The sequence below is a fragment of the Anarrhichthys ocellatus genome, unplaced genomic scaffold (assembly GCF_004355925.1).
Source record: "Anarrhichthys ocellatus isolate YVR2014 unplaced genomic scaffold, GSC_Weel_1.0 scaffold16, whole genome shotgun sequence".
NCBI classification, from domain to species: domain Eukaryota; kingdom Metazoa; phylum Chordata; class Actinopteri; order Perciformes; family Anarhichadidae; genus Anarrhichthys; species Anarrhichthys ocellatus.
Genome location: NW_022280046.1, coordinates 5,360,139 through 5,374,478, shown reverse-complemented (window position 1 = coordinate 5,374,478; position 14,340 = coordinate 5,360,139). Strand labels below are relative to the sequence as shown.

At 41.3% G+C, this 14,340-nt stretch overlaps 2 protein-coding genes across 2 annotated transcripts; both read left to right on the top strand.

The window, feature by feature from the left end:
- Positions 1–190: 190 nt before the first annotated feature.
- Positions 191–6,432, top strand: LOC116388040 (annexin A1-like). The gene is made up of 12 exons (XM_031855635.1): positions 191–269; positions 363–479; positions 836–941; positions 1,190–1,284; positions 2,219–2,332; positions 2,569–2,659; positions 2,947–3,083; positions 3,573–3,666; positions 4,206–4,301; positions 5,315–5,373; positions 5,962–6,084; positions 6,215–6,432. Exons 2-12 carry the CDS (start codon positions 408–410, stop codon positions 6,269–6,271), a joined length of 1,044 nt encoding a protein of 347 aa, XP_031711495.1. The 5' UTR covers positions 191–269; positions 363–407; the 3' UTR covers positions 6,272–6,432.
- Positions 6,433–7,099: 667 nt separating this feature from the next.
- slc30a5 (solute carrier family 30 member 5) lies at positions 7,100–14,200 on the top strand. Its single transcript, XM_031855623.1, has 16 exons — positions 7,100–7,651; positions 7,832–7,954; positions 8,070–8,136; positions 8,439–8,524; positions 8,702–8,789; positions 8,938–9,025; positions 9,151–9,227; positions 9,340–9,510; positions 9,656–9,944; positions 10,139–10,347; positions 10,708–10,865; positions 10,982–11,111; positions 12,321–12,573; positions 12,657–12,883; positions 13,554–13,682; positions 13,918–14,200. Exons 1-16 carry the CDS (start codon positions 7,581–7,583, stop codon positions 14,086–14,088), a joined length of 2,337 nt encoding a protein of 778 aa, XP_031711483.1. The 5' UTR covers positions 7,100–7,580; the 3' UTR covers positions 14,089–14,200.
- Positions 14,201–14,340: the final 140 nt, after the last annotated feature.

Here is a 14,340-nt window from a genome sequence, read left to right as displayed (position 1 = left end):
AAGGGTGAAGTGCCACAAATGTACAAGTCCGTACAGAAGAGTCACCGAACCTGTCATAAGCGACAGAACGTCTGTCACCTCGCAGGAATGCTGTCTTTGAGAGGTGGCAGACGATTGGCCGATCCGGCCAATCCTTAGCAGGTGAAAATAAACCTGTCTGAAAGTCATCTGCACAGAGATGGGTGGAGCCACTGCAGAAAGAGTTAAATACTGAGACCAACACCTGAGATCTTCAAACTGGGGTGTGAAGACTGTCTGCAGTAGCACAGGTGAGGGGTTTTTTTTATGTTTCAATATGAAATATTTAAATCAACTTTTAATTCTTTATTTTTCTTTATTGTTTCCTTTTTTTCTCTCTACAGAAATAGTTTTTTTGTTTCTGGTTATAACTTTACACCCAAGCAAACATGTCCTTCTTCAAGAAATTCTTCAAAGATGTCATCCGTAAAAACACAGACCCCGAAGATGACACCGTTAATGTGAGTATCAGATCACCAAAGAGCAACTACTCATGAGGAGAATACACCTGTTGTTGGCTAACCGCAGTTTAGTTTGGGTTTAACGTGACGGTCCTCCAGTTTTTAATTCTGCAATTCAAATCAACATTTAAATGTTACAGATATGTGAAAAGTTAATGAGAATCTTTGGTGCTTGAATTGAGTATTTGGATTCACCATGAATGTTATTGCTTTTCATATAAAATGACTTACTTTCTGTGAAGCCTGACTACTGAATCAAAAATCATCTTCAAAACTGAAAATAATCTGCTTTGAATTACTGGTGGTTTGCAACTTCACTGAGTGAGTGAAACATTTGTATTTCTGTCTGTTGTTAGGTGAAGGGTAAACCCAAACCCAAGTATTATGGAACAGTCGCCCCGTATCCCAACTTCAATGCCAGCCAAGATGCCTCCACTCTTCAGAGCGCCATTGAAAGTAAAGGTGTGTGTGCTCCTGTTATCTTAAGAGTGTTCTCATGCTTTTAAGGTTGGGTTAGATGTTTTTGCAGATGGTGTATGTGACGGGAAAAAACATTTTTCACTCAAGGCAAGCTGCTCCTCTGCTTTCCATTATTTTAATAAACCTGGGAGTTTTTTTAAAGACCTAAATATTCTCCCAGGACTCCACATGTCTGTCTTAGAGGCTGTGCTTTCAAGAAAGTAAGCTAAAGTAGAACTTGTCCCTCACAGAAGTGGACGAGGATGTGATCATCGCCATCCTGGTGAAGAGAAGCAGCGAGCAGAGACAGAAGATCAAAGTAGTTTATGAAGCGTCCACTGGGAAGGTGAGTGATTCATTTCTCATGAAGACAGAGTCGAGTTTGGTCAAATGAATATTACAGCAACAAGCTGAACACAAGTCGGGAAAAATAGTGACACATGAGATGTCCAGCAAACCTCCCTCTGACCTCGCAATGTAAAGTGTTTTCAGCTTTCAGGGATTTGCAAAACAAATAAGGTCAAATGTTGTGACGGCAACAAGTCATTCTCTCCAGATCCACTGCATTCAAATTAAAGCTGATTTTGCAGTCCATATTTTCTCATATCAACCCACTTGGTTTACGTTGTATAAGTTGTTTACCTGTTTCATTTGTGTCTCCTTATTTCCACCTAAAGAAAGATTTTGAAAGTGAATTCAATACACTCAAGGGCTTTGCTGCTACAACTTTGTCTGGTACGACCAGTATCATGGAGGCTAAATAGCAAACTTTAAATAGTTAATAATGTGTTACTGACATTGCTGAGTCAGTTTTCTAAGTAGTGTCCATTTGTGCTATTGTTACAATATGTTATATTATGTCAGAGATGACCATTTTAATTGGTCACAATAAGGTTTAAACGGAACCATTTAACTGGTTTCAGCACAAAAGTAAACATGCACACCTCACCAGAAACATGTTTGTTGTGTTCTGCTCATGGTACTCTTCTGCTCGCTGACGTTTTCAAAGCAACTGACTCAAGAATATCTTAAGAGAATTACTACTCGTGGCAACAGTGGCCACTGTTCAGCAAAATATATATAGTCTTTCCGGACACGCCCTTGTTTGTAGTATCAAAAAAGAAACTGTGGCAGATGGTAATCTTCCAGAATACAACAACCACACACACATGTGATGGCTTTAATTTTCCGCGGCAGTCAGAGTCTGTTTTGAAATGCCATGATTACATTAAAGAGAGGTACCCTCATGCTGCCATGCTGCTGTTCCCTGTATCTTGCAGAGGCTGGATAAAGATCTGGAGTCTGTTCTCAGGTCAGATTTAGAGGACGTATCTCTGGCCATGCTCATGGATCCCAGTCACTTTGATGCCTACCTGCTCAGGAAGGCCACAAAGGTAACTCAGCGGTTTATGTACTATATATCAGTATCATCAATTATTTCCAAATCTCACTCTCTAAGTTACTTTTCATTTCAGTAGTTTAGCTTAGCTGTATCTGGCATTTGTTGGCAATATTTATAATGTCTGTATACCACTTATGTTGTTATTGTGTTTGAAGAGTCCTATAAAACACATGTTACCCTTGAATGTTTTGAATTTAGTCACACTCAGCATTCGCTCTTTTCTAACAGGGTTTCGGCACACATGAAGACGTCCTGGTGGAGATTCTGGCTACAAGATCAAACCAGAAGATTCGAGAGATCAAGAGGGTCTTCAAAGAAGGTTTGGCCGGATTCAATGCAGCTACTTTGTTATTTGTTTTTGTGAACATGCTGAGCTCTGAGTTCCTGAAAGGTTTTCACATTTAACGTAACGTCTTAGGTATTTATCTGACACTCTTTAGTGTCTCTGGTGCAGTCAGCAGTAAAACAACACTGAATTCTTAGACCGTGCAGCACTGTAGGACTGTAAACCTCTAAACAACAGCTATAACAACCACATACTGTTTGTCCCAAATATGTTATTGCAAAGTCTGTTGTCTTTGTGCTGAAATGCTGTTTGTCCCTCAGAGTACGAAACAGATCTGGAGAAAGTTATTGAGGATGAAACCAGTGGTGACTTCACCTCGGCCCTTCTGGCCATGTTGGAAGCAAACAAAGACGAGAGCAAGGAAGTCGACACCAATCTGGCCCGAAAGGACGCAGAGGTAAAATCTACTTTTAACTACTCAAAAAAATGTCAGCAAATCCTCATTTTAACATAAGACTCTGTAATTTCCTAAAACAGCTGACAGCTGTAGTTTTTATCACATGTCACTCAGCAGAAGAAAATTGTATACTTGTTAGGGACTATTTTCAGCTGTGGATTAATACACATTTGGTGCTCTAGTGAGTATTTCCAGCAGCAAGACCGAGTATGTAGACTTGATTCAAAACAAACAACATTGTGTGTGTTCATGGTAATGGAGGAACATGTCACCCAGGGCTACAGTGTGGCTCATTGATGTGTCTTTAACAACAACGTGGCTCTATGGCACGGAGGACAACGATCAGGCTTTGATGCACACAATACTTGTAGGATCAATTGTTGACAATAGGAAACATATAGATAATCATCGGACTTGTCCTTTAATGTAAAAGTTTTTGCAGAGAACAACATTATCTTGTAATGGCGTGTTACTGTTTTCTACCCGTAGATTCTGTTTGAGGCAGGTGAGAATACCAAAGGAATCAATATTTCTGCCTTCATCGACATCCTGACCAAGAGGAACGCGAAGCAGCTCGCAAAGAGTGAGTGCTTGAAATGTCTGAATGCTTCAGCTGTGGTTGATTCATCAGAGGCTGAATCTGCCAAAACCTTTATTTCAAAGAGTACACACAAACACACCTGGAAAAACAGGTGGAACCACACTCTGTCAGGTAACAGGTGGAACACACCCAGCAGTGGAGGAACAATACGGAGCAAAGTAGGCTAATAATTCTTTGTTAAACGATCTTTATCATCCACGGAGTCCACGGTTCACTCATTTTAAGAAAAAACAGAAACAGTTGTTTAGATTTATGTATCAAGTGAAGGTTTATTTAAGCACACATACTCTTTCCACATGACGATGCTCCATAGTTCAGATTGATGCTTGTTTAGAGTATCAATTATGGCAGTTCATGTCTAAAGATCCAGTCAAACCAGCTGAAGACTGTTTTTTTTTTTAAATTACAGAGATGTTTTGGGTACACGCAATGATCTCATACCTTGACTAAAAGTTTGCTTTCTGTCCGAGAAGTAGCCCATTTACCCATAAATACCTGTTGTTTGTCTGTTTACCTGTTAGTGTTCCAGCACTACGCCACCGTCAGTGACGTCACATTGCCTAAAGCCCTGGACATGGAGCTGAAGGGAGACATTGAGGATTGTCTCATTGACATTGGTATGGAGGGTTTGATTTGATCACATTTGGTTTCACCTTTTATGATTGAGGAGTTCTCTTGTTCAGGATTTAACAACATAAGATACATATAAAAGTTGTGGGTTGTTTGCTTCTGCTGCCAGTGTCAGGCCACTGTCAATCAAATCTGTACACCCACACACTCTCTAAGAAGCAGATAAACTGAGCTTTCGAGTGTTAATCTCTTAATAAATGATAAATATGGAAGTTTTTTTCCAAACTTTAACTGTGATTGTTGCAAATTTAGTAATATTTATGTACAGGAACACTTAAAGTTCGAAATTATGTTGTCATGGGCTTTAAAGCACTTATTTTGTCATAGACAAGCAGTGTCGCTCCACTGATGTTTATATGGAGAAGTTGTTAACAAGAACACAGGCTGCGATGTTCATCCACATTATAGCCGCATTATAGAAAAACAACGTTTTATTCAGGGACAAAAATGAAGCGTTTGTTCTAAAGGTGGAGCTGGAAGAAAGGTCATGGGATTAAAAGGATGTATTATCTGGGGAGTAGGCACATGCTCAGAAATTTAAGGGAAGCTTGCGCATAAGACTTTGATATTTCTTGTGTACATGTGAAAAAAGTTGGCGTCATTGGGACTCTGGGTTGGACTCTGTAAATCTTGATTAGCATAGTTTTACTGTTCACTGTTTACTCAGTCATGCAACATGTGGTATCCAGAGAGAAAACACTGGAGGGAGTGTGTTAAGAAAAGAACTAGAACAAACGAAGGCACTGCAAAAAAACATAAAATGAACAAATAAACCTTCTTTTTTCCATCTGAAGCACAAGTGAAGAGAAGTGCATGAAACAAACACAGGATAGATCCAATGCTTATGATACTAACTGCACATCCCAGTCTCCAGCGTGTGGCACATCATGACCTCACACACGAAACATCATGAAAGCAAATAAAGAAACACTGTGAGACACAGCAGCGACTGCATGCTGCATATTTTCACTGGGAATGTTTGTGTCTTTTTCACGTTTAGTGAAATGTTCCTGGAACACACCCGCTTTCTTCGCAGAGAAGCTCCATCTGGCTATGAAGGTGTGTGTGGATATGCCCGTCTCTTTCTCACCACGTGTGTGTGTGTGTGTGTGTGTGTGTGTGTGTGTGTGTGTGTGTGTGTGTGTGTGTGTTTCTTTTTCCTCAGACATTCTGTGCTGAACGCAGTTTTCATTTAAAGTTTTGCTTGTTTAGTTTGGATAAAGTCTTAATTGTCGTGTTTGTGTTTTTCTTTCAAATGCCTGCTTCAGAATTTATTTGAAATAAGGCAAGAATTGAAAGGTCCACCATAATATGCTGCATTCCCATACAAATAGTATGTGAAATGTGACTTTGCAAATCATAAATGAGCTTGTAAATAAATCCCTGTTGTGCAACTTACTCTCAAATGTTAGATTTTGGAGGTCTGGTCACCATAAATATTGTCAACCTCTGGAAAACACTGCTCAACTGTAGTGATTGGTTATGCAAACAATCAATACACAGATGTAGTATGTAGCAATGGTACATAACCGAATATATCATAAAAAGATTAAATATGAATCCACAGTGTGTAGTAAACCTGCAGAGTAAGGCGATTTGCATGCTCTCTACCTGTTCAGCGGACAAACCTTTGCTCCATTCCCACAGGGCCACGGCACATGTGATGACACACTGATCAGGGTGCTGGTGAGCCGCTCTGAGGTCGACCTGAAGAAGATTGTGGAGGAATACAGGGCCATGTATGATTTCAGCTTACAGGAGGACATACTGGTAAGATGAAATATTAGAATGTTCCTGAATGGCTGCTTTTACGTTCCGTTTTTCACTCAGACAGTCCAGAAACAAATTGACGATATATCAGAGTATGTCTGCTGATCACATCTTTGTCTCTGTTCCACAGAAAGACACTAAAGGACATTATGAGAAAATCCTGCTTCAACTGTGTGGACCTCACTGAAATTCTGTTGAAACCACTTGTCTGGAAGTGGAGGCCAGCTTGTCCATTGGATGCCACTGAAATCTCACATCTTTTAAAATGATTTTGAATAACGTCTGTGTAATTGATTGAGTTGATGTAATCCAACCAGCAATAAAGAACATCTCATAGACTTCCTGTATGTTGTTTGCTGTTTCTCTTTTTGCTTTCATGTGTTGTTTGTCAGTTGTGTTGTCTGTTTACTTAGTCAAAATGATTTGATCCCAAATCTAAATGTTTGAGTATTAATTATGAGGTAGTAAGTCAAAATCTGGACTTTACCATAAAATAGAAAGTCTAAATATTTACCCTGCAAGTCAAAATTATGATATATGAAGTAAATAATATGATTGTTTGAGTAAAAATGGTAAACACATGAAACAATCTATACAATTTTGACTTTTCTGAGAACATTTTGACAAAATTATGATACAGAAGTCAATATTCTAAGTAATCCCAAATCAAATTCATGGCTCAGTATCTCAGTAATGTGGACTTGGTATCTAATATTAACTCTGATATTACATTTTTTGTCATTCCTAACCTATTTTTTCCAAGCGGAAACGGGCTCCCATAAGAACACCCTTTATGATTTTGTTTTAAAACTTCGCAATATTGCGACGAAAGACAACAGAAGTCATCGTTGAAGTCGCTCAGCTTTCTAAAGATTGGCATAAAATCAAGTTAAAATCAAGCACATCATTTATATTTAACTACTTCGTTACTTTCTACCACCGTCGTCATCCTCGACGCATAAATCTGAACTGCGCAGGAGTGACGTTCGTGAATGATAAACGCACGTGACGTGACGTGGACTTGTTTACCGTGTCCGGAAGTGCTGTGGCTTCTTGGCCAGCTTGGATGTTTTATCCTTTTAATACGGACTCTAACTGTTATTGTGGTCAGCTCAACCGAGGACTCGTTACTTATCTAGCTCTAACTAGGAGACCACATGTACTTGTTTGACGTACTTTGTACATAGACGACCGTGTTGTAGAAACTTTGGATACAATCTAACTCAACTGGCATGCCAGAGGGCTAGCTAGCTAGCTAACAGGCTAACAGGCAAAGAAAGCTGTCAACTGACTGAAGGTTTATGCTCGTGTATAGTTTATTTTAGATATTGAGTTAAGAATGAATAAGAGCATGAAGCAGCCCGGCCGTATTCTTTACCGGTGACGTTGAATGGGCTGTGGTTTAATGTCATTATTCATGTAACAGTAATGTTTAGGATATTAGGGGCATAAATACTGCAACTGGACTTAAACTGGTCGACTTTAGGTGCTTGAAGATGGAAGAAAAATACAGCAGCAACGTACTGTCCGGGGGCAAACTGGGCATGGTCGAAGTGCCCAATTCTAGGTATGTGTCTGTTGATCTTACATTAATCTCATCCAACTGGTGTGAGTTATTACTTATGTTGCATCTAATGATTAGTCTCAGCATATCAATTGAGTAGCTGATTAACCTATGGTGACGTGTTTCCGTTGATTGTTTTTCCCCTCGTTTGCTAATAATCTCTTCTTTGTCTTTTTCTGTCAGGTTAACCAGATATATAGTTTTACTGATTGTCACGAAGGTCCTGAAGGCTCTTGGGATCTTTGAATCTTATGATATCCTAAAAGTTGTTCACATTGTCCAGTTCATCTTCATACTAAAATTAGGGTACGCACTCGTATCACCTGCTTATTGAACTTACACTTGTTGTGTATTATTATAACAGCAGGTATTTTATTTATGGTGGGTGACAACATGCTGACAGTGACCCTTCTTTTCTCAGGAGTGCTGTTATTCTGCTTTTCTTTCAAAAGCCTTTCTCGTCTGGCAAAGTCATCTCAAAAAGACAGGTGTGTGTAATTCGTTTCCTTTTTCTATTTGTGCGTGATCCAGCTCTTGCTTCATTGAAGAAAAGAAACAAGATTTTTCTCTGTTGCTCGTAGTTTCATCTGCCATTTCTGCTTCATTCGACATTATATTGGAGGCGCACACTGTAAAGGTTGAGCTTTATAAAAGGAAAAAACATTGTGTCAATGCCTTTTTTTCACTCAAATATAAATTCTAAATCAACCAGCACTGAAATCTTACTTATTGCCACTTAAAGATAATAATAATAATCAGTTTTGTTTTTTCATTTCTGTTTTCTTTTTAGTGGATAAAGTTGCTAAAGCATGCTGTTTTCAGCTGTGTCATATCCCTCCTGGGCTTCTTCGGTCTAACTCTCTGTGGACCTCTAAGGTAAGATGTCACCAATAATGTGCGCTCAGAGTAAGTTTGTAAAGGCAACAATGCTACGTGCATGCATGTGAGCATATGTGTGTGGTTTTAATTGTGTGTTTACGTCTTTCTGTGTGCTCATGCAGACTCTGTTGTGTTTAGTGTGCGATTTAAAATCGGTGTCTCTTTTTTTCACAGGACATTGTTGCTTTTTGAGCACAGTGATGTGGTGGTCCTTGCTCTCCTCGGTGTCCTGTTCACAAGCTCGGGTGGGGGGCCGTCCAAGGTAAGAGGCCACAAGTTCACACAACTAGTTTGAAATCACAAACTTGCCCCCACATTAACTGCCTGAGTTGCACTGTGTATACTGCCTCAGGTTAATCTATCACTGTGGTAGAAATATGTTTCTGTTTGGTTTGTCTGACTTAACGCAGACCAGAGGCGCTGCTCTCTTCATCATCGCCGTAATCTGCATCCTCCTCTTCGACAACGACGATCTCATGGCAAAGATGGCGGAGCACCGTATCCTTTGCTCCTCATGGCGTGCAGCGGTTACAGCTGTTTTTTACAGTTATTGGCCTGATGTGTTGGTGTTTATTGTATACCTCTGTTTATATTGTGTCTGCCTTGACTCGTCTTCAAACCAGCCGAGGGACATCATGACAGCGCGCTCACTCATTTCCTCTCCACAGCCATTGCGTTTTTAGGGGTTGCAGATCATAAAGTAAGCAAAAGCCGTATCGTGCATTAAAGTTTGTTTAATGCTGCTCACAGAATCATAGTAAAGTATTAGTTCTGCCTTCTAAATTAAATTCCTCCCTCTGTCTTCCCTTCAGGGGGGTGTAGTGCTGCTGGTGGCCTCCCTGTGCCTGAAGGTGGGCTTCCACACTGTCTCCAGGAAACTGTCAGTGGAAATTGGTGGTGCGAAACGCCTCTATGCACTTGACAACCTAGTTTCAGCTATTGTGCTGCTCCCCTGGGTCATAGTGCTCTCACTGACCACAGAAGTAAGTGCGCAGACCATGTGTGTCTTCTATGTCTTTTTGCGCTCGCATGAGTTCAGAAAAAAAGTCTTTTTGTCTTCCTCTGTGTCACTCACATGATTTGTTTGACCTCCTCACTGATTGCTTCTTCACTCTGTCTCAACACCAGAGTAAAGTCGAATCGTGGTCGGCCCTCATCCTGCCGTTTGGGATGATCATCCTCTCCGTGATGATCCTGGAGTTTTACGTAGAAGCCATCTGCAACACAAAGATGGAGGCGCCGAGGTGCGCCCGCTACGGTGCCATCGCACTCTTCCTCAGCGCCCTGCTGCTGGCCAACTTCTGGACTCACCCGCTGACTGATCAGCTGCGCTCCATGAGCAAGCCGCCCCAGCAGGTCAGCACAGAGCATGTGCTCTCGGGAGGAGTGATCGTCAGCGCCATCTTCTTCATCATGTGTAAGTAAAGGCTGTGGGAGACGGTGCCTCACCTACTACTTGGGTGTGCATACCCAGCAGCTCTGGCAAAGCATTTATGGATATTTATTTACCTCTGTATTTCACCATTCTCACTGAAAAGCTAAATTCCTGGTGTTTTCAGTCCATATACTTATGTTAAATGTGTATCTATTCTCCTCCCTCTCCGTCTGCAGCCTCCAGTATTCTCTCATCTCCGTCAAAGAAAGGTCATAAGGGCACCCTGGTGGGTTACTCGCCTGAAGGGACCCCTCTGTACAATTTCATGGGTGACGCCCTGCAGCACACGTCGCAGTCCCTCCCACGGTTCATCAAAGAGTCCCTGAAACAGATCCTCGAAGAATACGATTCCAGACAGATCTTCTACTTCCTGTGTCTCAACCTGGTATGCACAGAGTCAGGAAAAGTTATTCAAGAATGTTATTGGAGTGGGGAATTCACTGAAATTCTTAAAAATTGGCAGCACCACATAAATACTTTATTTGCCAGGGATATTTATGGCTTTCTAATTTTCAAAATAAGAGCTTTCTTAATAAAATGGAAATCCCAGGACATAAAGTCTAGTTTGTGAAGTCTATTAATGTCAACTGTCCAATAGAGATTGATAATCTAATAAGAAGGCTGTTGCCGGGATATTCCCTACAAACTGCTCCTGCTCTCCTCTAACATCTTATTTTATATTTCCAACTCAAAGACACTTTGCATTTTGAGGTGACTGTAAGGTTTGCTGCTCTGCACGTTTCAGGCGTTCACCTTTGTGGAGCTGTTTTATGGTGCTTGGACCAACAGCCTGGGACTGATCTCTGACGGCTTCCACATGCTGTTTGACTGCTCCGCTTTAGTCCTCGGCTTGTTTGCGGCCCTCATGACGCGCTGGAAAGCCACCAGGATCTTCTCCTACGGGTAATGTCCATCAGGAACATTGGGAAAGGCTTTCGTAGGAGACGCTGGAAAAATGCAAAGCATTTTAATATTCAGCTGGATCTAAAAATGAACTCTTATTCTTCTTTGTTTTGCAGGTATGGTCGTGTGGAAATACTTTCTGGATTCATCAACGGCCTGTTCCTGATGGTCATCGCTTTCTTTGTCTTTGTTGAGTCAGTCACCCGCGTGTTGGATCCTCCGAATATCAACACAGACATGCTGACTGTGAGTAAACTGCATCGACCGCTTAATGTTCCGGCCTTTGACTGAATGTGCGTTTGCTCCAACCTGTTGATGCACTTCAGTAACATTTATATTCTATGTCCTGGTACGTCTGATCATGATTTTACCTTTTCATTTAATATCAAGTATCTGCTAATACACTGTGCTCCCCAGATATTTATATTTTCCTACATTCACATTGTACACTTCAATAAGTAATTCATTTTAGTATTAGAGTGGCAATAGCCAGTGTTTCCAAGTGGTATTATTGGTAAGAAGTATTATTAAGTGGGCCGGTGTTGTTACTCACTGATCTAGTAGAAAACAGGTCAACTGAATGTCGGTGTGGAACCCTCTCAGCTCTCTCCGTCGAGTGTTTTTCCGTGGTTCACTCTGGATTTTCCACCGTTTATTCCATCCGTAAACTTTTATTAACAACACAGTATTATAGCAATACAAATTACTGCGGTTATTCCTCTGTCAATCATTGCCCAAAACCAAAGCGTTCTCCTCTTTCTGTTGTGGTTGAGCAGCGGTTGAAGCACTTCCCTTGTGGAGTAAATGGAGTCTTTATTTTTCTAGGACTGTAGTTAAGTATAGTTTTAATTTAAATGCTGATGGTTTCATTATTCTATAGCTTTCACAATGTGAAGTCAACATTTACCTCATAATGATAAGTTAAAGCAAAAATGGCCTGCATCATTTCTTGTCCTTTATAATATAGAAGAACAAAGTAAACAGACTTAAAGGAGTACTCTACCAACTTGCCACATGATCAGTTTATTCATGATGTTTAGTAAGTCTGTCAGAACAGGTGCTTTGCCTAGTATTAGAAAAAACAAAACGTTAGTAATGTCATCAGCGGTATCTACGGTATGTATGTTGAATAGAAAGCCTGTGCTACAAGCTGGGGGTGTAGAGTTAGAAGAAATGGGCTTTTACCAGACAGCATCTTTTCATTAGACCCTCCCTATCCAGGTGCATTTTGGGAACTGTATGATCAACCTGAGGAACACAGACTGTATGGACATTTAATAACTGATAGCTTGCTTTGCTGAGTAACAAAGTATCTGAAAAAGTATAGTTTTTGTGTTTGATGATATCCAGCACGAGTTTCACACTGCAGTCCTTGTAGCTGCTTAATGTTCATTCATCACGTAGCCAGACATCCCTCAGTCTGAACTCTGTGTCGTGTGTTTTTGTCTCCTCTAGCCGGTGTCTGTGGGCGGCTTACTGGTCAACCTGGTGGGTATCTGTGCTTTCAGTCACGCTCACTCCCACGGCGGCAAAAGCTGCTCGTCAAATGACCACGGTAACTCGCACCACGGCCACTCCCACAGCGAGCACAGCCACGGAGGGCACGGCCACTCCCATGGAGGGCACGGGCACGGTGGGCACGGCGGACACGGCAGCCACGGCCACTCCCATGGCTCTGGGGGTGGAGGCATGAACGCTAACATGAGAGGTGTGTGTTTCTGTTAAAAAATAAATGTTGTGGAATGGAAGTTGTAGCCAGATAATATTCTTATGGGTTTTTTTTCCTTCCAGGTGTTTACCTCCACGTCCTGGCTGACACGTTGGGCAGCGTCGGTGTGATCATCTCCACCATCCTCATCCGTCAGTTCGGCTGGTTGATCGCCGACCCTATCTGCTCGCTCTTCATCGCCACGCTTATTTTTCTCAGCGTCATCCCGCTGCTGAAGGACGCCTGCGAGGTTCTTCTTCTACGAAGTCCCCCAGAAAACGAGAAGGAGCTGAACATCGCGCTGGAGAAGGTGAGGAGTCGCACGCGACGAGGACAACGTTACTGCAGTTTTCTTTAACAGATGAGGGTTTAGCTGCACACTAATCTAACACACTAAAACCTTCCACTGGGACAAATGAAGTGGTTTAGTGTAAGTTTTCAACTTTTCTTGTAACATGTGAAATCAGTAGTATGTGATGCCTTTTAACTCCACAAAATAGGTTGTGTGTTTGGTATTCTGTTTATTTGATTCTTGGCAGATTAATTAAATTTGGAAGAAGATTCAGGCCATTTGCAAAGAAAGTTTTTAGGTGAGATCCAGGAATTCTTGCTATTTTCTAGTTCGTGAGTTAGATTAGCATATACTACATGTATAGCATATCTTAACTACTGTACTTACATGAACACAAATACATGCCATATGTCCCACGGTTGCCTGTCACGTGTCAACTATTTTAATCATCTGGATCTTAACATTTTGTTGTTAAAATAACAAAATAGGAGGACAATGCCTCGGCCTGCTCTCTATAACTTGTGTTCATGCTGTAAATCTCCCTTTTCTTGAAACAAATGACGAGCTTTTGAAGTAGAGTACTCTCCTCCAAATTCAAGAAAGGTCTTGTGCATTATCATTGGCCTTGAACAGTAAAAACATCATCACCCCGTCAGCAAATGTTTCAATAGTTTCCGTGGTGTTTCAGATTGAGAAGATCGAAGGAGTTCTGTCGTTCAGAGACCCTCATTTCTGGAGGCATTCAGCCAACGTGATCGCAGGGACCATCCACCTCCAGATCATGGCGGATGTGGTGGAGCAGAGGATCATACAGCAGGTCGGTACAAACTGTAGAATCCAGAGTCATGCTGATGTTTCATATCGGAGGACTTACCTCCATCATACCAGCTAACAACAGTTCTCCTTGATCTGTTTGTTATTGGAGAGTCATTGATTGGTCATTTTACATTCATGCGCCCTAGAGGAAGAATCCTCGGGCTCACTGCTGTGAAATCTTAAGTTAGGATATTGACATTTCTGATTGGTCTGTGTGATTTTCCCCTATTACAAAGGTGACGGCCATTTTGAAAGACGCCGGGGTGAATAATCTGTCGGTCCAGGTGGAGAAGGAGGCGTACTTCCAGCACATGTCTGGACTCAGCACAGGATTTCAGGAAGTTCTGGCAATGACGCAGCAGATGGAGTCCATAAAATACCTGAAAGACGGGACGTGTATCATGTAACCATGACCATCTGTTGGACCAAATGAAACCGTCTCTCCCCTTTTTTGATTGAAATGTACAGTATATGTATGTATGTATGCGGTTTAAAATAAATCTGAATATATTGGTTTTACCTTTTGTGTTTGAACAAGTATTTCATCTAACTTTATTATTTGCATTTGTCACTTTCACAGAAGAAGTGCCTTATGGTAGTCTAGTGGAAACAGACAACGTTTCATCTGTTTGACTGCTTACGTAATGGTTCAGAAGAAA

Coding starts and splice junctions, on each gene's coding strand:
- LOC116388040 (XM_031855635.1), top strand. CDS start 408: ATGTCCTTCTTCAAGAAATTCTTCAAAGATGTCATCCGTAAAAACACA. Junction 480..835: donor CCGAAGATGACACCGTTAAT/GTGAGTATCAGA, acceptor GTCTGTTGTTAG/GTGAAGGGTAAACCCAAACC. Junction 2,660..2,946: donor CAAGAGGGTCTTCAAAGAAG/GTTTGGCCGGAT, acceptor TTTGTCCCTCAG/AGTACGAAACAGATCTGGAG.
- slc30a5 (XM_031855623.1), top strand. CDS start 7,581: ATGGAAGAAAAATACAGCAGCAACGTACTGTCCGGGGGCAAACTGGGC. Junction 7,955..8,069: donor ATCTTCATACTAAAATTAGG/GTACGCACTCGT, acceptor TTCTTTTCTCAG/GAGTGCTGTTATTCTGCTTT. Junction 8,525..8,701: donor ACTCTCTGTGGACCTCTAAG/GTAAGATGTCAC, acceptor TTTTTTTCACAG/GACATTGTTGCTTTTTGAGC.